The sequence below is a fragment of the Podarcis pityusensis genome, assembly GCF_964106645.2.
Source record: "Podarcis pityusensis genome assembly, chromosome: 6".
Lineage (NCBI taxonomy): Eukaryota > Metazoa > Chordata > Lepidosauria > Squamata > Lacertidae > Podarcis > Podarcis pityusensis.
In genome coordinates, this window is record NC_138030.1 from 61,789,208 (window position 1) to 61,811,786 (window position 22,579).

The following is a 22,579-nucleotide window of genomic DNA, read 5'->3' on the forward strand; positions in this document are numbered from 1 at the left end:
CACTTTCTGCCATCAAGGTTGTGTCATCTGCGTATCTGAGGTTGTTGATATTTCTTCCGGCGATCTTAATTCCGGCTTGGGATTCATCCAGCCCAGCCTTTCGCATGATGAATTCTGCATATAAGTTAAATAACCAGGGAGACAATATACAGCCTTGCCGTACTCCTTTCCCAATTTTGAACCAATCAGTTGTTACATGTCCAATTCTAACTGTAGCTTCTTGTCCCACATAGAGATTTCTCAGGAGACAGATGAGGTGATCAGGCACTCCCATTTCTTTAAGAACTTGCCATAGTTTGCTGTGGTCGACACAGTCAAAGGCTTTTGCATAGTCAATGAAGCAGAAGTAGATGTCTTTCTGGAACTCTCTAGCTTTCTCCATAATCCAGCGCATGTTTGCAATTTGGTCTCTGGTTCCTCTGCCCCTTCGATATCCAGCTTGCACTTCTGGGAGTTCTCGGTCCACATACTGCTTAAGCCTGCCTTGTAGAATTTTAAGCATAACCTTGCTAGCGTGTGAAATAAGTGCAATTGTGCGGTAGTTGGAGCATTCTTTGGCACAACCCTTCTTAGGGATTGGGATGTAGACTGATCTTCTCCAATCATCTGGCCACTGCTGCGTTTTCCAAATTTGCTGGCATATTGAGTGTAGCACCTTGACAGCATCATCATTTAAAATTTTAAATAGTTCAGCTGGAATATCATCACTTCCACTGGCCTTGTTATTAGCAGTGCTTTCTAAGGCCCATTTGACTTCACTCTCCAGGATGTCTGGCTCAAGGTCAGCAACCACACTACCTGGGGTGTACGAGACATCCATTTCTTTCTGGTATAACTCCTCTGTGTATTCTTGCCACCTCTTCTTGATGTCTTCTGCTTCTGTTAGGTCCTTTCCACTTTTGTCTTTTATTATGGTAATCTTTGTACGAAATGTTCCTTTCATATCTCCAATTTTCTTGAACAGATCTCTGGTTTTTCCCATTCTATTGTTTTCCTCTATTTCTTTGCATTGCTCGTTTAAGAAGGCCTTCTTGTCTCTTCTTGCTATTTTTTGGAATTCTGCATTCAATTTCCTGTATCTTTCACTATCTCCCTCGCATTTTGCTTGCCTTCTCTCCCCCGCTATTTGTAAGGCCTCGTTGGACAGCCACTTTGCTTTCTTGCATTTCCTTTTCACTGGGATGGTTTTAGTTGCTGCCTCCTGTATAATGTTATGAGCCTCCATCCATAGTTCTTCAGGCACTCTGTCCACCAAATCTAAATCCTTAAACCTGTTCCTCACTTCCACTGTGTATTCATAAGGGATTTGACTTATATTGTATCTTACTGGCCCAGTGGTTTTTCCTACTTTCTTCAGTTTAAGCTTGAATTTTGCTATAAGAAGCTGATGATCTGAGCCACAGTCAGCTCCAGGTCTTGTTTTTGCTGACTGTATAGAGCTTCTCCATCTTTGGCTGCAGAGAATATAATCAATCTGATTTTGATGCTGCCCATCTGGTGATGTCCATGTGTAGAGTCGTCTCTTGTGTTGTTGGAAAAGAGTGTTTGTGATGACCAGCTTGTTCTCTTGGCAGAACTCTATTAGCCTTTGCCCTGCTTCGTTTTGAATTCCAAGGCCAAACTTGCCAGTTGTTCCTTTTATCTCTTGACTCCCTACTTTAGCATTCCAATCCCCTATAATGAGAAGAACATCCTTCTTTGGTGTCATTTCTATAAGGTGTTGTAAGTCTTCATAGAATTGGTCAATTTCAGTTTCTTCAGTACCAGTGGTTGGTGCATAAACTTGGATTACTGTGATGTTAAAAGGTCTGCCTTGGATTCGTATTGAGATCATTCTATCATTTTTGAGATTGCATCCCAGTACAGCTTTCACCACTCTTTTGTTGACTATGAGGGCCACTCCATTTCTTTTACGGGATTCTTGCCCACAGTAGTAGCTATGATGGTCATCCGAACTGAATTCGCCCATTCCCGTCCATTTTAGTCCACTGATGCCTAGGATGTCAATATTTATTCTTGCCATCTCATTTTTGACCACATCCAACTTACCCAGGTTCATGGTTCTTACATTCCAGGTTCCTATGCAATATTTTTCTTTACAGCATTGGACTTTCCTTTCGTTTCCAGGCATAACTGAGCGTCCTTTCTGCTTTGGTCCAGCCGCTTCATCAGCTCTGGATCTACTTGTCCTTGTCCTCCGCTCTTCCTCAGTAGCATGTTGGACGCCTTCCGACCTGAGGGGCTCATCTTCCAGCGTCATAACTTTTATATGCCTGTTGCCTTTGTCCATGGAGCTTTCTTGGCAGGGATACTGGAGTGGCTTGCCGGTTCCTGCTCCAGGTGGATCACGTTTGGTCAAAACTCTCCACTATGACCTGTCCATCTTGGGTGGCCCTGCACGGCATAGCTCATAGCTTCTCTGAGTTATTCAAGCCCCTTCACCACGGCAAGGCAGTGATCCATGAAGGGGAATGTATTGTGTATAATGTATATAATAAGATATTAGATTTTTATTGTTTTTAGGAACATAAGGCACTCCCCTGACAATTATGATCACATCTTAACATGCAGAAATGGGAATGGGAATTTTCCCAAAGACATACTCGTGCACGTGGCCCTGGATTTTTGCTGCTTCCTCTGTGCAAGCCAATACATAATAATAATAATATAATATCAAACTTTTATTTATACCCCACCCTCCCTGGCCAAAGTCGGGCTCAGGGCGGCTAACATCAGATATATAACATTGGTATAAAATCAAACAACAATTAAATTACCTCCTAAAAACAGGTCGAAATCAAATTAAAGTCTAATTAGATGGCTTTCCGCAGGGTTAGGGTTGGGAACAGTAAGTTTGAACATTTGCAGTTTCTCTTTTAACATGTAAATTTGGACAGGAAGAAAAGAGCAGAGTGATAGTCATAATTTCAGCTCCGCTAAATATACCAGTAATTTTATCTCTGTGATTAAAGCTGAATTCATAAAACATTTTAAAACAGCACATAAGTCTGTTTTTATGTAGCATTTGTTCCTACAAACTGTGGTGAGAATGGTCAGCCACCTTTTTTGTGGGCACCACTGCAAACTTTGCCTGTAGCAGCTTGAAATAAACAGTTGTCTGAAGGCCCTCATTTTCTGGAGGCCCTGTGTGCTTAGCCTTGTCATGGTGGACTTTCCATATCTGTTGGGCAGGATGAGAATACCATTCAGCTCACTAAATAGTTGGAGCCTATAGATTACTGTCTCTCAGTTCAATTACAGTTGCCTTGCGGGGTGGGGGTGGGTTTAAGTTGATAAGCACATGTTAAGTGGTCATCGGATTTCACACACTGATACTTCATAAAGTACTTAGGGCAATGCTTATTACAGAACTAGTCTCTCTGCTGCAGAATGCAAGCTTCTGCTATGTACAGAGCTCTTCTGAATTCTGCAATTAAAATGAGTTGTTTGAAAATAAAAAGCTTCAAAGCAGTCACTAGCTTCACTTACAAAAAGGGCTCTCTTTTTGACATCACATCTCTCATTTTGCTAGACCTAGTAAGCAACATTATGCACCAAAATGCTTCGTAGCCATAGTTAGTGATTGATCCTAAACATTTCTTCTTTCTGGGGTATCTCCTGCGATGACTGGGTAATATCCCCAGAACACTAGTGTGTTGTCATGTGTTCTGACATTCTGCAGGTGACATTCATGAGCAGCTTTTGCAAGTTTAGAAGGTCCTATGTTAGGCAACTGGACTTTCCGCAAGGAAGTGTATCACATATATAAAAGTCAGTTTCTGCCCTATGGTCATAGCGGGAGCAAGAAATGCTGAATAAGGTTTTACAAGGAACTGTGGGCTCATTTTTTAATAAGCTCCCATTGAGTACTGTGGGGCAAAGTTAGTTGGCTCCAATTGGTGACACTTTGGGGAATAGGTGGTGATTAGGACATTAAACTAAATTCTTTCTTGTTGCAGCGAAGTGAGCCTTAGATTTTGTTTGTTTCCCCTTGATTTATCCATATGCACCAGACAATGTAGTTTGTAACTATTTGTATAAAACAGCAGTGGCGAATAATAGCGAGAAAGGTACATATGAAGATGAAATGGGTTTTTTTAAAAATATTGGGAAGGGTGTCTTAAATTCAGTTAACAGATTGAGAGGGAGCACAGGGATTTTACCAGCTTAATGATCATTGAAACACTTTGAGCATGTAGTACATTTTTAAGAAACTCCCCCTGCAATTCTTTGTGGAAATCTAAGCCATTTATGCCCCCATGTGGCTGAAAGGAGAATTTATTTAACCAAATTAAGTTTACATTTAATTGAAAGTCACTCCCCCCCCCCCCCGTTTTGTCAGTGGGAGCAGGAGAATGGATAAATCAAGAGCTTACACAGACTTTTCATTTTTCAGAAGATCAAGGGGCTCTTGGGTTGATTTCCTTCTAGATTATGCATTGTCAGGAAGTAGAATTTGAGTTATGGTGGCAAGCAAACCACAAATCACACCGGACAAAACAAATTTTCTCCCACCAGAAACCACTGAAGCCAAAATATATGAATTTAGTGTATGTGTGTTAACTTTTGTGATTGTCATAGACATCTGTTTAACAGTGTCACAAGACTCAATCCCCTCTCTATGCCTGAACAATACTTTTACATTTAAAAAAAATAAGGGAGGAACCTGTAAGACTAATACCACTAAAGAGTTTATGTGACCCATTTAAAAGAGTGAAAAATTCAAGGTTAACCCCTCCCCATTGCAGCATTGCTCTGCAGATAATTAAGTTCTTGTTAACTTTTTTTTAAAAGTATATTTCCATTGAAAGATCTGTTTGCCCCTCTCTGTAGCACTGGAGAGCATCTAGTAATGTTGTCTAATTTTAAGGAAAGGGTGGATGTGGTTCCAGAATTTGGGGGTGGTATTGATTTAAATTTGCTTTCATTGTGGCTGTATTGGTACTCTGAGCAATCCACCCGTATGGTTGTGTGGGTAGGCAAAAAAATAATGATAACTGAATAATTCATCGTATCTACTTTTTAAGGACCAAACAACACATGTTGTGGGAGATCTGATTGGATTTCAAAGTGTCATTTTCCATGTTTTGTCTAGTCTTTTTAATGTTACCACTCTTCTATATTGTTGTGATGTGTAAGGGTATAGCTTTTCTAATATTACAGGGCTGTAATATTTCTTTCCAAGGTTAGGTCTGTTTTAGCTGCAACAGTCAGCTAAAGGATAGCCAAAATGCCCTACAGATGTTGTAGGCTGCAACTCCCATTGGTCCTGACGATTGTTCATACTGGCTGGAGCTGATGTGAGTTGTAGTCCATCTGCAGAGCATCTGGAGGGCACCATGCTGACTACATCTGGTGCATATTTCCCTCTGCCACAGCCAAGGCAGATAACTAGAGTTACTCCAGTGGAATATATACAGTGTTCAAGTATTCACCTTTACATCGCATGCTGTCCGTTGCTCAGATTCTGGTGTGAACAACTGCAATTGGTATAGCAAAAAGCATCTTGTTAATAATGTTTATTGCTCTGAAAACAATGGTGCAAAATGCAAAGAAGCAATATGAGCAGAGCATTAAAAATAAATGAATTCTGGGAATTGTGTTTGCTGTTGTGAGTGAGAGCATGTGAGGTGCTGAGGCACACGCATTCTTGTCCGCAGGAGTCCATAAGTGCATGCTTGGGAATGTGGGTTATCCTGTCAATCCTACTTCAAAGGGTCTCTTTCATGCTTTGCAGATAAGAACCTGCTTTGTTATCTTGCTGAAAGTTGGGTAAAGTGCTAAATATCTTGAAGAGCAAAACCCCAGTCAGGACCTGCCCACACTTTCATGAGGCAAGCTGAAACAATTGCCGCATTCAGCTGGGGGTGGCAAATGGGTGCCCCCAAGACCTCTGCTTGCTTGCTTGCTTGCTTGCCTTGTGGGTTTAAGTACAACATCTAGGTGCGGTAGCAACGCAGCAGTGGTGGTGCAGGGACTCTCCCAGTCACCTTGCCCAGAATGCCTTGCTCTGAGAAAAGACCCCTTGGCCCTTCCTCAGAGCAATGTAGGGAGGAGGTGGAGAGGATGCCAGTGCTTCCACCATTAGCATGGTGGCGGGGGGGGGAGGAAGAGGATAAAAGGGGGAAGAAGGAAGTGGTGTAGGTGGCCATGTCAGGAGCTAGAGGAAGAAGATAAGGAAAAGGTGGCACTAGTGGCAAGGAGGAGGAGGAGTTTGGGCAGAGGTGAGGAGGCTGTGGCCACTCACGTCAAGCAATGCAATCTCTTGTACCAGCATTGCCCCCAGCTGTTTTGATTTTGTGCATGCTGAAGTATTTTTTCAGATAAGAATTAACTTTGGACTATTCTGGAGCCCTAACCTGAAAGCCATCTGCTGCAGATAAGATTAACTGAAAATCAATTAGGTTTCTAAGACTTTACTGTAGCAAACAAGTCCATATTTCTGTTCATGGCCCAAGTTACGTTCAACCGTGCTCATTTCCTTTTTGGTTCTTTATCATTTCAGGCATCGATTGTTAATCTCTGAGTTTATCAAAAACCAAAAGAGAGAAAGGTTGGTAGAAAGCAAGAAAAGTCATCCTCTGCTAAGCCCATCTCCAGGTACTTCTGAGACTCCAAGATTTTTGTTTTTTACTTTCTTTGAAGCGACATGTGTAGGCGGAAGAAATAGCCAACTTTCCCTGAAGTAATTGGGACTGTTGCTTGTGAACTTAGAGCTAAACTGATTTTATAATATACTGTATAAAAATATAGCCATCTCTTTTCACTGTTGAAGATCATGTCATTTAGATGAATGAAAAGGTGTATGGGTGTTACACACTTCCTTCTTTGTGAAGAGCATTTGGGGGGGAGGTCCTATTAGGGCTAGGACAAAATCCTCCTATTTTGCACCAAACTACTGCTGCACAAACATGGAGAATGCCATTCCAATTCCTTTCTGGATTGCACCAGGAACCTCAAATGAAGACCTTCCAGGTGGTGGCTTAATGCTTGGAGGGCTCATAGCCTGGCTTGGAACAGTACGCCATCACAGAGAAGATTGATCTGCCAGATTGAAGATATTTCCCAAAACTTAATGATCCATCCCTGACAAATGCTTATCAGTCTTCCCTGTAACACCTCCAGAGGATGATTTCACATTCTCCCTAGGCAATCAGGTCTATGGCCCAGAAATGCAAGACAGAATTCTTTCCATAATATGCGGCTTAAATCATTGTTGCCACGCTGCCTCTTGTCCTTGCATGAGTGGCAAAGGTGAACCTCAATCTTCCCTGTGAGTACATTTTCAACATATGGAAAATGTTATTGTACTCTCCTTTAATCATATCTTCTGTAGCATAAAGATATCTGGTTTCCTCTTTTGTTCTATCTGCATGGTGGGCAGATTTCTATAAAATGTGTTAACTTTTTCTGTAAAACCCAACATGTAAACATTTTGAGCATACACTCTACCTGATGGACTTTTGCATAAACAAAACAAATTTTATACCTAAAACAATAAATATTAACCCAAATCAAAGGTTAATCTTAAGCCATATTCCCAGACACAAATAATTATATGCATATTATTTCTCAAAATGATCATAAAAAGTCACTTCAAAGTAACTACCCTACTCCTAATATACTAAAACACCATTTGAGTTCTTTGAAATATAAGCAAAATTATCTAGCACATATGTTAATATAGTATACCACTTTTAAAAATTTTAAAAAACCACAAATGTTGTGCTCCAATTTACTTACAGTTTTACACACCAAAAAAATCATTTATTCTCTTGTTTCCTTTTGCATAATTCCTACTATGAAAGCATCTGGATCCCAGAGTACTTCTGGAAGAGAGTCTAAGAACAGGAGCCAGGATGAGGAGCAATGGGAGAAGGAAGCGGAAGATCTAGTAATGTGGTCTGCAAGTCTTGAGCACATGAAATTGGATTAAACTACGATCACTAATGTAATCAAGGTTGAGAGCAATATTGTTGTTGCAATAGGATCAAATGTCCAGCCATTAACCAGACCCCCCTACCCTGTACAGTTTAATACGAGGGAGATCATCTGCATATTAACTGTGCAGTTTAATAAGTGGGTGGCATGTTCTCATAGTCAAGGGTCCTCTGCCTGAATTACAGCCCCCAAAGTTCTGTATTATGAGGCTGTGAATACTGACAAATTGATGAGCAGAGATTGATGGTGGGTCACATAAGCCTTGGTTGGTTTTTTTTTAAGTGTTTCATCATAGATAAAGACTACAAATGAAGTAAGCACACTTTAGCACCAATGTGGTGCTGTTGTTGTTGTGATTTATTTTAATACCTGGGATGTGCAGGATGCTTGATGAAGTGAAGACAGAGAAAGGGGAGGCAAATGAATGCAGAGATAGAAAGGGGAAGAGCATGGGATTGTTTCAATTGCACGTACTTAAGCTTAGTTAGAATGGAGTATGCTGACTAGGGGGATGTTCCAAAGACTTAAAAGTTTGGAGGAACCTAGAACCTCCGGCTTTGAGTACATTAGTCAGTTTTCATCTTCTGCAATCTTTTGCTCCATAGGTGATAAAACATGTAGCACCTGGTCACTTGTGGCAAACTTCCAACAATACCTTCCAGCCCCTGTGACTCCAGCAAAATCCCTATATTTGGTATCAAGTTGTTGGGTTTTACTGACCTGAAGTCAACTTTGGTGTAAAGCAGTCTAAAATCATGTCAGCCATAGGTCCAGCCTTATTATTTTTATATCATCCATATAAAAATCAACATATATATTAGGGAGCATAAATGAAGGAGAATTAGCTCACTATATGTGAGAAACAATTTCATCATTGCTACTATTTTTCTTCAGCAGGTCAAGAACATAATTGAGGATATCCATGCTTCTTCCACTGTACCCTTGTCAACATATTTCCTTATCTAATAATGACTTACTAGCTATTCCTGACCATACTATTGGTTAGAAAATATAATTTTTCTTATTATTCCATGTCTGTTTCTTGTCCTCATATAACCCATGTGCTCTGAGGCACAGCCCTGTTTCTGCTTTCACCTCAAAATCTGATGCCCGGATAACACATTTGGGTACAGCATTTACCAGCCACACAAACCCCAAACACAGAATATATATCAACCTTTGCATTTGCCACCCATCAGCCAGCTATGATATCAGACTCTTGGGATCCTTTCCCACTTCTCCACCATATGACAGCCAAGGCAACTTTTTCTGTCCTTAAAGCCTGAGTCGGTGTGCCTGCCTAGCTCACTAGACTGCTCTTAGCCACTCCCATTCATTTTGATCAGGTATGCCCAGGTGGCTTGTGCCTTAAGGCTAGTGTCTGAGATCCCAGGGTGATTTGATGAGCACTGGAAAGGAGACAGAAGGGTGAGAGGATGACATGTATCACAAGATGGGGAAGCTTTTAATGTTTGACGTTTTACTATGTTTTTATATGTGCTGTAAGCTGCCCAGAGTGCCTGGGGAAACCCAACCAGATGGGTGGAGTATAAATAATAAAATTATTATTATTATTATAAGATACAACATGCCTTTGGGAGTGACAGGCATCCTTCACTGATCACTAGGGGGCCCACTGAATTTCGCTTCTCGCCTCTGGTTCCTAGGGATATGCATAAGCCACTTCTTCCTCATCGTCTTTCTAGTGAGAGAGAAATAAGTCAGGTTATTCACAGGCAGTTCTGGCCACCCTTGTCTTTCCTGTACGCAGCAGGAATGGCCGTGATTGGACATACATGGTCATAACATCCCCACCCAGTGACTTGGGTGGTGGAAAGCTTTCCAGTGCTGCTCCCTTCCTATGGGCAGCTATCCTTTGGCAACACACAGTCTGTCTCTCACCATGTGCTTGTGCAGTGCCTAATTTGGGTGGGCTGTGATCTCAGCCAGGATTACCAGAAACTACAGCCCTATAAATACATTATATTTTCAGAATAACAGCTTGCTAGGGCCTCTGGTCATCAAAGTGCTTTGTCCAATGCAAGGCCTGTTTACTGAGTGCATCTTGTGCTGCAATAATTACCTTGAAGTACAGGGCTGATAGTTCCAAATTTAAAAGATAGTATTATCACAGATTTCTCAATTCAAAGTACTAGAGACATCGGGAGTTCTTAATCAAAAATAGGCTTTAAGCAAATGATCATTAACTCTGTGAGCAGAACCAGGCTTTTCCGTTCTGTGCATTTTTATAGGCACTATTTTACTGCAGGCCTTTTTTATGAGTTCTGGGATCGTGAGGCTTAAAGAGGGGACACAGCCAGGATTTGGACGTGGGAGGAACAAAGTGTCAAGCTGAGCAGGGCTCCACATGCACATCTGGGACCATTTAGAGCATATTCTTTGTGCGTGTGGTGTTTTTTTTTTTAAGTGCTCCAACCGATTATAGGCAAGTAGCAGCTCTGCCGAATGAAACCAAGCAATGTGAATGTGAGAAGAGTAAGTCAGTTGAGCTTACCTGACACTCCTGGATACTGTGACTGGCCTCAGCATGGGGACGAACAAACATGGTGAAGCATGCTGGTATTTTGCCAATTTCAGCATTCTCATACTCTCCAGTCGATGAAGTTTCATGCCGTAACTTTAACAGCCTGTTCCTAAAAAGAGGTATCTGCACAGAATCACACTGTAAGCGATTCACACTGGATCAGTTATATTGACTGATGCGCTGTTGAGTTTTGACTTCAATGTTTTGTATGTGTAGAAGAGGGGTGCTATATTGGCAGGTACTATTTGAATGGGGAAATGCCCGCAAATTCACTGCTTTGCAGCAGCTGGCTCTGACAGTGCTGCTACTACATTAAAGGAAATGGAGACCATGAGCTGAACCACCACATTTCTGTGACCCATAGAGCAACCTCCCTCCCTCCTATGTGAACTTATAGGAGCAGGCAGCTTAGCCTGGCCTCCTAAACCCGGCACACTAAAGCATACGTAATTCTGCTTCTCATGCTTAAAAAGAAATGGTGGTTTTAAGTTTCACCACTACTTGGAGAATAGACACCCATACCTTAGAATAGAGCCCCATAAAATGATCATGTAAAAAACCAAAATTGGTGTGTAGTTGGGTGCAATACTATTTATGGATAAAGAATATGAAGAAATCCCTTCATGAAGGAAACCAGTGTAAATGCACTGATATCACTTATGGGCTTATATCTTCTTTTGCAGTGAGAACTGGATTGCAGTGTAGTGTTCTTCAGCTCAATGTCCTCTAGAAGGCACTATATCACTGTGAAATTCACAGTTTTTTTATTCCTCTTAGGAAATAAGCCATTTGTAATTGCTTGATTTGAAGCCAGTTATCATCGTTTTCCTGCTCTTAATTATAAAAGTTTTTTAAAATCATTTTAACACAATACAGTGCATCTTTTTGTGAGAAAGCATGTTTTGTTCAGTATGATGGAATTTACAAGTGAAGGACCGTCTCAAAATGTTTTTTTAAAAAAACAAAAATACATCTAAAGAATATTGTTAAGTGTTGAATCCTGTGAAGAATTATGGCATCTAAACTTGGTATTTGAAAAGTTATTTAATGTCTTTATTAAATAAAATATTTTTAAAAGCATATACATAATAGGAGAAACACTCTGGAAGTTGCAAGGGAAATAAACAGGGTACCCAGGGGTGAAACCAGGCTTTATTTCACCCAGGTGAAAGACCCAATCTGGCACCCACATGTGCATTTGCGTACATACACACATAGGCTGGGAGGCTTCACCTGGGGCAAAAAATCCTGGCCAGCCCCCCGCCCCATAGCTACGAAGGTACCACAGTGATCAGGACTGTATGAAATCACTGAATGACGTACATTTGAGTCAGGTCAATTTCAAGTGATCCAATTTACACTGCTTTGGAACATGTTTTTTTAAAGAGCCTGGCTAGCTTTTCAGATACTTTTTAATTCAATAACTTTCTAAAGAAATGCCTGAAGTAACTGATATTATAGTTTGAAATCTTGTTTATTCTGTTATATTTTACTCCAAGAAGACCTATTTATCCTAAATAGCACCCAATAAGGCAGACATGTACGTATAAAATATTTTTTTAAAAATGTGATCCCATTGAGATCCCAAGATGAAATATTGCAGGTAGCTCTTAGAAATATTAAATAATCAATAAAAAGTTTTTGAATTTTTAAACTCATATTAATTTTTTTAATCACTTGTACTTAAATACTTAAAAATTTGTAACTTAAAGTAAGTCCATCATGTGACGTAGCATATTAAAGCCCATGAGGTTCTGAAGAGATTGGTGTTTTTAGTTTTGACGTCTCTCAATTGGATGACATAAGGTAAAAAAGTTGGATCACTTGATATGGAATGACCCAGTAGTGCTGTAACAGGGAACTGCAATAACACTGAAATACACGTGTCTTGTTAACATTATTCGCAGAAAAAGGCATTTAGTGTTAAATCTTAGTGGCTCCATTCCCCACCCTTTTAAATGCAGTCCTGACCCCCCACTATAGTCAGTGCTAAAGCTTCCCTCTATTTCAGCTCAGGATTGCACCCTGCACAGCGTATGTAAAAAACAAACTCACATACTAGGGACTTCTCAACAAACCAATCCATGTACAGTAGTACCTTGGTTACATACGCTTCAGGTTACATACACTTCAGGTTACAGACTCCGATAACCCAGAAATAGTACCTCGGGTTAAGAACTTTGCTTCAGGATGAGAACAGAAATCGCGCAGCAGCAGCGGGAGGCCTCATTAGCTAAAGTGGTGCTTCAGGCTAAGAACAGTTTCAGGTTAAGAACGGACCGAACGAATTAAGTACGTAACCAGAGGTACCACTGTATATACTGCTTACTTGCCGAAATGGTTCTAAGAGGCTCACAAGTATAAAAACCAGTTATGAAAGTATTGGCCCCACATAATTAAAATACACAATAAAACAGTTTCATCAAAACATTAAAATAAGCACCCATAAATAAAATGTACAATAAAATGCCATTAAAACAGCACTGCTTAAAACCATAAGGAAAGTTCAAATCCGCATATCAACCAATAGTCTAAAGTGCCCCAAGAATGAGGCAGATAAATGGAAAGCTCTTTTACAGAGGAAGAAAACTTCCAAGAAACTGGGGGACAGATTTTGACTCAGCGCTCATTGAAACAATATGAGTAACCCTCTTTTAAGATTACCGCAAAGTCCTTCCGAGATCTGACAGATGCAGAGCCTCCTACTCTGCTCTTCCTTCCCCCACTCTACATTTATGAGAGTGTTTCTGTTTTGACATGGTAATAATGACCTGATGAGAAGAGGCATACTGTGAGGATTAATAACAACTTGACAAGATGTGACTAATGATGATGGCAGGTTTGTTGAAGAAAACCCAAGTACCTTGGTCAGATAGTGCTGAGGAATGCAGAGGGTGTTTGAAAGTGCACACATGCAGGGCGATGTAGCAGGCACTAAGGGGGCTCTGACCTTTAGCTGGCTCACTAGTCATCAAAACTAGATTCAGGGCAAGATAAACAGAATAGAAGCAGACTGTGAAGGCACTAAGGGGGAAAAGAGGGGAAATGCTTGAAAACATATGAAGGAGGAGCTAGCCTGATAAGTTGTGCATCCTTTTGCATGGTTTTGTACGTTTTGTTGTATTTTGTGCATTGTGATTTGCTGTTATTTTGTTGATTATAGATTAGTGATTCTTTATTGCAATTGGTAAGTGTAAACTGTTCAATTATTATTTGTTGTTGTTTAATTTTGCTGTTTACTGTTGGATTCTAGTGGAATCTTGGATATTGCTTTGTTTGATGTAAGTTGTTTATTTTAAAGTTATTGTGACTTTTTATATAGGATCTGATTGTTACTATCAAGGTTTATGTATTATTATTATTATTATTATTATTATTATTATTATTATTTCTGTTGGAAGCTGCCCAGAATGGCTGAGGCAATGCAGCCGGATGGGTGGGGTATAAATAATAAATTATTATTATTACTATTGCCTAATACATTGCCACTGAATTCATGACCCCATAAAAATGGAACTCAGGTGCCAGTCAAGGAGGTAAAGACAAAAGGTGAGGCCTCACACACTGGCATATGGATAACTTCTACTCTTGCACCTAGTGACTAGCCTGACTCTTCCCACCCAATCAGAAGATGCCTAGGCTGCAACTTTCCAGAGCTGAGAGTGACTCCAGGTGTAAGCAATTAGCATACCGGCCCTCTTTAGCCTTGAAGCCCTGGTGCCGACTAAGTAACACAGGTGTAATTAACGAGAGTGAGAGCAACTTGCTGAGAGAAAAACTGTTCTCTCCTGTGCTCACCTCTTTACCCAGAAGTCTGCGCTCCTCAGAGAAACAATGTTTGTGAACAAGACCCCTCAGTATCTCGACAACAGAATTTCCTTCCAGAGGTAAGTCCAACTTTGAGCTGTGTTCCCTATGAGGGGGATAGATAGACATGTCACAGGTTTCTTCTTTCCTCGGGATTCACCTACTGTTTTGAAAGTGCTTCTCTCAGTTGAATGTACCTCCATCCCCCTTTAAAAAGCAGAATCAACCGCAAAATGCTTGAGGGAAGAAATGGGCTGGAGATGTTGCCATCAGTTCTGACCGGTCAATGCTATGCCCAGCCAGTTTCTACCAAGAGGAAACAAGTTCCCCACATCCTGAAGGTGATGCATCTGGAGGGAAAGCAGTGAGTGGGATTCCCCATTCAAAATATGCATGCAGCTAAAGTGAAAACTGGGCTTGATTTGATGTGACTTCAATTGCCTTGAAACCCTCTCGGACTGTTTGTTTGCTTTCAACACCTTTCCCTCCTCCTGTATGGTATAGTAAACGTTCCCTGTCTTGTGGCAAAGTTTCCAGACAAATGCTTTTGTTTAGAAAAGTTTAGGTGATAAGTTACTGTAGGTACTAATGGTTACACAGTGAGTTTTTGATACAGAAGTGTTGCAGAATATTCAGAATAATAAGCAGTGGCTCAGATAATGTGTGTTTGGGAATCTTCTCACCTCCCAGCAGATGCAGACTGGGGATCTCTGTGAGAACAGAAGTGGATTATTGGGCTCTGTAAACTTAACAACATTGCAGAGGTGCTGACTCTCCCCTGAAGATCTGTTTGTAGGAGCAGAATGTTTTGGCTGTCTATTGGAATGATTAAGCTCCGCCCTCACCTTTGCTTAATCCGTATATTACAGAATGCCTACCCCTATATTTGATTGTGTGAACAGGGCAAAACATGACATTTAGGCTGACCACATATCCTACCATACAGTGGACAGGCCTTTATTTGGAGGAGTGCTATATTTAAAGGGCTGTCCATAGAATCATAGACTCATAGAATCATAGAGTTGGAAGAGACCACAAGGGCCATCGAGTCCAACCCCCTGTCCAGTCGAAGTCCAGTTTAAAGATGAAGAGCCATTAAGAGTGGAGAGCATAGGTCTGCAAGTTGGCCACTAACAGTTAACACTTGGGCAGCACGCAGGTCACCAGATCTGTGGAATTTATTTATTTCAATTTATTGTAATTATTTCTGAATTTGCAGCGCTGCGTATGAATCAGCATATGCAAATCTGATACAAATGTTTTCCTCTTCTGCCTTTTTTTAAATGATTCATGGGGATACATAAGTGGCCACCCTAACTGCATGGTAGGCATGATGAAAAAGGGCACACATTGACCAAGGTACATGTCATAAGTCAATAACTGACTTCTAATGGACCTCATACTCTCTTGCTGCTGGTGAAACCTTCAGCTAAATTCCACAGCTATCATCTTAGCATCTGTCTGTCTTGTTTTAACAGACACATTGCTTTAAAAACTATGTGTCTCTGGGCTCCTGGTTTCAGACTGACTTGGAAGTGATACACCCACCTTCCTTGGCTGATGTGCTCCTGTGAAAAAGGACCAGGTTTTTTTGGAGGGGTGGTGGTTGAGGTTTGCATTCATTATACTTTCCATTCAGATTCATTTTCACTTAATAGCACCTTTCATCACAATGATCTAAAGTGACTTTTTATATAAGGACTACTATTAAAGGAAAATAGGGCGAGGAGAAAGAGAGAGAGAGAGAGAGAGAGAAGCCAGCAAATGAGACATTTCTGTGCCACTTCTTACAGACATTTGATTCAACAAGTAATAAAGGCCAGCTGCTTTGTCTGAAGTGTCACAGCAGGGTGGAAACGAGTGTGGAAGAGGAGAGAGCTGCTGGCAAAGGAAGAGCTCTGCTGAACTCTGCCAGGGTTATTATTAAATGATTAAGTTTTCACAAGAAGAAGAAAGGCTGTCTGCAGCAGTCCCAATGGCTGCAGGATAAACAGCTCAAGCCTTCAGCAAGCAGCAGCAGGAAATGGAAAGGGGGCACTACCAGCCATCCTTAGGAAATGTGAGGTTGAACTCAACTTTTTTTTAAAGGAAAGCTTATCTGGGCTCACCTCTCAGTCCAGACAGAGCCACTTGACTCTACATGTGCCCTGTGGAAGGGAGACACACAGCTCTGCTGTGGACACTTTAATTGTCATGAAGTGGGTCCAGGTACTGACTGATGTACACCTCCCTTTTAGAGATTGTGGCAGTAAACATGTAAACCTGTTTAGCTAGAGGTGCAGTAGTAGATTTTGAAGTGCAGGAACATCTTCAGGATGAACACCTCCAGGAGAGTTCATAGCCTTTCAAAAAATGCAAACAGCTGCATTGATCATGTGTTTGTGTGTGTATGTGAGGGGGTAGGAGATGAATATATAAGTTGCACATTTGTGTCATCCCCAATCTCATGTTCTGGGCTACAATTCCAATATCCCTGCTGGTTTGCTGAAGGAATTTGTGGTCCAACCTTCTCCAATCTGGTGCCCTTCAGATGTTTTGATTTAGCATAATATCCAATTTATTCTGGTCAGCTGGCAGTCATAAAATGGTAAACTGGCAAAAAAGGACTTTGCATGTTGGACTTTGGCTGGGAAGACCTGGCTGGCCATGAAGTTCACTGGCTGAACTTGGTCCAGTCTTTGAGACTAGTCTACCTCACAGAGCTATTATTATGAGGATAAAGTGGGGTGCCCCACACCCATGCTCAGCTCAAGTGCTCTGGCAAATGATCACATCACTTCCACTCTGAAAAAGTGTCCTGCAGTTGCATCACCTCACATTTCTCTTCCATGACTACATTCCCGTGGCTTTCCACAGGCTATCATATATTAACAGCTATTATCAGTACTGTGATAAGGTAAGGGAATAATCCTACTGTGGTGCACACAGTTCAATTTCTCTGCATAAATCATACAAGGTTATTTGCCGCAGCTTTTATCCATCCCTAGAAAATGTGCATCACTTTTAAATGATTATTATAAATTGGGGGAGTGAGGCTAGGCCCCAGGGGTAATCCTAAATAGTGCTGAATAATATTGTCAGACATCCCTCGTTCTGTATAATGTTTTCATATTCCAGGACAAAGTAGCTCCATAAAGCATCATGGATATTAAATCTGGTTCCACAGAGCAGATCAAAATGTTCTTTAAAGGGTAATGTTTTGTTTAGCTGCCAATGCAAGATTTGAATTCAGGGCCACAGAACCCCACCCCAGACATAAACAAATACAACTCGGCTTATTCTTTCTGCTTTTCATGTGACCATAACGGAGACCATTTGTGTTAAGAAACAATGTTTTGCCAGGGCTGAGGAATTTATTACCATTGTTTTTTAAGAATAAATTGTGAAATCCTTTGCATATTTTAACCATAACAATATACAGGATGTTGCAAGTCTCTCTCTCTCTCTCATCATCATTATTATTATTATTAGTTCTTTCTCCACCCTATCCTAAGGGCTTCAAGAGGATTTACAATAATTTAAAAACCAAAAAAATAGAATTGCATGAGGTTGGTTTTTTAAAAATAAAATAAAAATCCTCATAATGTTCAAAAAGATTTTTTAAAAGTAATAGCTAAACCTGAACTTACACCCTAGCCACAGGGTGATTTTCTAGTAGTTGAAGTGAAAGGTGGTGGCTGGTATTTTGATAATGGTAACATCTGATGAACAGAATGAAAAACTTGGGTGAATGCACAGCACCAGTTCCGCAATGAACATCCATGTGGAACTCATTTCCACTTTTGCAAAGATAGAAAATAATGGATACCAGCAAATGATTGATGCTAAATAGAAACAAATCCTCCTAAAAGCACAAAGTGCCTAAAGCGCCCTTGTAGCACTGGAAATTGACTCAAATGAGATTTAATGTTGGATAATTATTAAAGACTGTGCACAAAATGTAATCCCATCCTTCCACAGCTTGAAGTACAAGGATGCAGAATCACCAGACCTCTTACTTGCACGTGCTCAGCAAAATAGATTTCAGAATCATGCTCCCCACTTCAGAATGTTTTCCCCTGTTTTCTCTAGTTCTTGTGGTCCCTCCACTTTTTTGTATTGTGAAAAAACAACAACAGTAGTGTTGTTGCATCATGGGGTCATATCCTATCTTCAGCCGGTGTGCTGGTTCCTATATTGCTTTTACCGGTGCTTCAAAATGCAAGAGGTGCCTGAAAGAGAAGAGTGAGTAGCTGGCTAAAATCCTACTACTATTTGTTTATCACCAAGAGGTCAGATTAACAGATGAGGGAAATGAGTAGGGAGGCAAGGTTATGGGAGGGAGGAAATGTGCCCCAGGAAACCATGACCCTAGCTGACATGCAGGTCAGGGAGGTGCCCCTATAACCCCTTTCTCCTTTCTCACAGTTGCAGGAAGATTCATGAAGACTACTCGGAGGCTAGGGATATCTGGCACTGAGGAGCAGTGGCGCTGTGAGGGCAGGGCTTTGGGGCAGACATACAGGACCCCATTCAGCAGAAGAGCCCTCAGGTGCAGCATGCACCAGTTTATCGCATTTTGAAGGGAAGGAATACACTTTATGATCCAGAGAGGACTCTTATTCCCACATAGGACCATTAATTCCAAAATGTCATAACTATACTATGACTGAGAATTTATATAGCACATAGTCCGTTGCAGGGGGTTGGACTAATGTCCCTTCCATTTTGGTCCCTTCCCACTCTACAAGTGCTGAAGTAGACTAGAAAGAGGAGGCTGTGTCAGGTCTGAGAATGAGGTAAAGGCACATTTAGAGCTGCCATCTGATTTAATGCAAAGTACGGTAACTATAAGCTTCTCGGCATCCCTCATTGCATCCCACGTATATAGTCATGGTTGACATGTGTGGCACTGCTATTGATGAAGATATACTTTGAAAAAGAGCTAATTAATTCCATCTTAATCTATCATAGCTGATGAATCTCTCTCTCTCTCTTGTTACATCCTGCCTGATTAAACTGGAAGTGTTTAATGCCTTGGTCAGAGAACAGCATAAGGATGTGGCTGAGAATATTGCCCATGGTTTCTTAACAAGCAGATGTGCCCAATGTAGCCTAACATTTCCTCAGTTGCCATCCTCATCATGAAACTTGTGAGTCATTTCTTATTTGTGTAAGCATACTGTAAGCAATCTCTGGGTGGTATGAGATTCCAGGGGTTCCAGGCACTTACTCAGGGTTCAGTTACCACAGCAGAGACAGTGGTGTCTTTATGATGTATGGTTTATTCACAGAGATATACAACCTGGGCCTACAGTGGAGGGGTTCACAGCCTTAACACCCCAAGAGGACTTTGCTTCTCCCATAGCCACAGCTTTGTATTTGAGGAGAAATCAGCCCTCTGCCTTCCTAGCTTCTTGCCTTACTTTTAGCTTCTACCTCACATACGCTTTGTCATGGAAGGGAAGGTTCTTGAGAGAAGAATAAAAAATTGGGACTCCAGACAACCTGTTCATTAGGCATTCATCCTGATTCACTTGCACAAACCTTATGATAGACTTCTTCTTGTTGTTGTTGTTTACCAACCCTTTACCTTAAGGTCTGGGGGCAGGTTACAACAATCTATTAAACAATATTTATAAAATTAAAAAAACTCAAAATAAGAAAGAACACAGTCATTAAAGAAAATAGGATGGGTCCTAAAAAGACACATCTCAAGTGTCTGGTTTTATTGAGCATTTGTTCGGAATATTCATTCTGAATGCATCCTGATTTGCTTACATAGTTATAGACCTTCCCATTGATCGATCATCCATTCCATACTTTTCAGTCCATTTCCCTGACAATATCCCAATTTCAAAAAGTTACTTGGTGTTGTTTTTAAGTGGATTTGTTACATCAGGGCAAGAGAGAGCTTTAATCCACTTTAATTGGGCAAGCCAAAATTTCTGGCATGTGCTTGAATCCATCCCACAGAATACTGAGAGTCTGGAGGTGACCTAGATTGCACCAAGGTTAAAAAAGAAAGGAGGGTTCTTCCTTCTTCTTCCCATAATTCCAAACACAGTTTGGTCCTCATTTTCCTTCCTACTTGGCAAGTAGGATGGCCAACGCTTGTATTTTGCTTTAATTAAAATAGCAACAACAACACCACTGGTACCTGGACAGATCCTGGAACAGATCAAGAGCTGGCCCAAGAAAAGACCTGGAATGTAGCCTGAGCAGGTTTTGGCAGGCTCAAGTTGCACCCAAGGCGTTGATTAAAAGCATTTGAATGTCACCTTGTATCCAGAGATACATCCCTGACCATTGGCTATGCTGGCTGTGACTGGCAGGAGCTGGGAGTCCTACATCTGCAGGGCCGCAGATTCCCCGTTGCTATTCTACAATAAAATAAAGAGTGGCTTCTAGTGGATTCAGAGGCAGTGGCCAGCACAAAATCTTACAGTGTAAACCTGTGCATATCTACCCCGAAATAAGTCCAATAGAGTTCACTATACCTTACTCTCCCAGGTGTGTGTGTGTAATCCAGCTTTATTCTACTAGGTATGGAGCTTTAAGAATAAGGACGAAAGGATAAGGAAGAGTGGGGCAAAACAGGGGAGGAAACAGCCACCCTTTGCTTTTCTGCCAGCTGACTGGAAAGCAAAAGAATCCAGCCAGTCCAATTGTTGTTGTTTTTTTCTGGTTGGTTGGCAGCCATATTGGCAGGACTTGCCAGAAGCAACAGCCCAGGCTGCACTAATTAAAGAAGGATTTCTTTTTTGTGTTGGTGGGCCCTCCTCTCTCCTTCTGGAGTTCTGGGTGGCCGAGTCTCTGGAGCCAATGGAGCAGCCCCAACAGATTATCTAACAGGGCCAATTCTGTGAAGGGGAAATTCAGAAACACAGAGGGAACCTGGCAACCAGGAGTTGGGGGCATGTGGCTAATCTCACTGCAGATAAGGCCCAGCATGAATGTAATCATTCACCCACTGTCTGCTGGATAGAACATAGGAAGCTGCCTTACATCAAATCAGATCAGTGGTCGTTTTAGATCAGTATTTCTACACTGACTGACTGTAGCTATCCAAGATCTCTCTGTGCGTGTTTTAGTTACGAGAGTCTCTCGTAGACCTACCTGGAGATGCCAAGGATTGAACTTGGAACCATTTGCATGCAAGGCACGTGCTCTACTAGTGAACTGTTTCATCTTTGTCACAACTTCCTTCAGGGCTGGTGATATAATTGGTGTTCCACACTTGCTCTGCTGCAGTTAAACTATTTGGGTATAAATATATAACCACTCCACCCAATATGATTTTCCTTGGGCTCCTCACAGCCTCAGTAGCACACTGTATTATTTACCCCTGCACATAGCTGAGTAGAGAACTATACCTCTTTTTTCACTTGTGGAGGGCTAAGGCACAGTCCTTATTCCTCTCTCTTCTATTATTATCATTATTATTAATTCAGTTCCTTCCATGGTAAAATGCAGTAAACGAGATAATGATGCTTTAGTGCAGGCTTCCTCAACCTCGGCCCTCCAGATGTTTTGGGCCTACAACTCCCATGATCCCTAGCTAGCAGAACCAGTGGTCAGGGATGATGGGAATTGTAGTCTCAAAACATCTGGAGGGCCGAGGTTGAGGAAGCTTGCTTTAGTGTGTGAAAAGCAAAATCATCTTCTGGACAGTGAAGACAACTCTGGGAATATTGTGCTGCAAAAAGCCTTTACAACATTGGGGTTGGATTTTTGTTTTTGTTTTTTTAGTAAAAGTAAAGGTAAAGGGACCCCCTGACCATTAGATCCAGTCATGACAGACTCTGGGGTTGCGGTGCTCATCTCGCTTTATTGGCTGAGGGAGCCAGTGTACAGCTTCCGTGTCATGTGGCCAGCATGACTAAGCCACTTCTGGCGAACCAGAGCAGCGCACGGAAACGCCGTTTACCTTCCTGTCAGAGCGGTACCTATTTATCTACTTGCACTTTGACGTGCTTTCGAACTGCTAGGTTGGCAGGAGCAGGAACTGAGCAATGGGAGCTCACCCCATCGCGGGGATTCGAACCGCCAACCTTCTGATTGGCGAGTCCTAGGCTCTGTGGTTTAATTACCTTAGTCACAGCATGGCAGACCCCTGGCAACCTGAACCTGAAGTGGCTCAGGGAGGCTGGAATTTATCAGTCATTAGTCATGGCATGTATACTCTCAAAATGTTTTTCTGTGTTCTAGTAGTCATATTTGAATGCTTTCAAATATATGCTTGCTTGCTTGCTTAAATATGCTTCTTTATTGAGTTTGTGAGACTAAACATGGGGAGTGTATACC

At 41.4% G+C, this 22,579-nt stretch overlaps 1 protein-coding gene across 4 annotated transcripts in view; it reads left to right on the forward strand.

The window, feature by feature from the left end:
• Positions 1-13,964, forward strand: part of UBE2U (ubiquitin conjugating enzyme E2 U) — a 33,106-nt gene extending 19,142 nt beyond the window's left edge. For 2 of the 4 annotated variants that reach the window (XM_081011856.1, XM_081011853.1), the window contains exons 10-11: positions 6,506-6,600; positions 7,809-7,955. In XM_081011856.1, the coding sequence (XP_080867982.1) occupies positions 6,506-6,600; positions 7,809-7,936 (223 nt within the window). In that variant the 3' untranslated portion in view covers positions 7,937-7,955. Of the gene's footprint in view, positions 1-6,505; positions 6,601-7,808; positions 7,956-8,835 lie in introns of those variants that run through there. The other 2 variants (XM_081011855.1, XM_081011854.1) reach the window with 2 other exon arrangements.
• Positions 13,965-22,579: the final 8,615 nt, after the last annotated feature.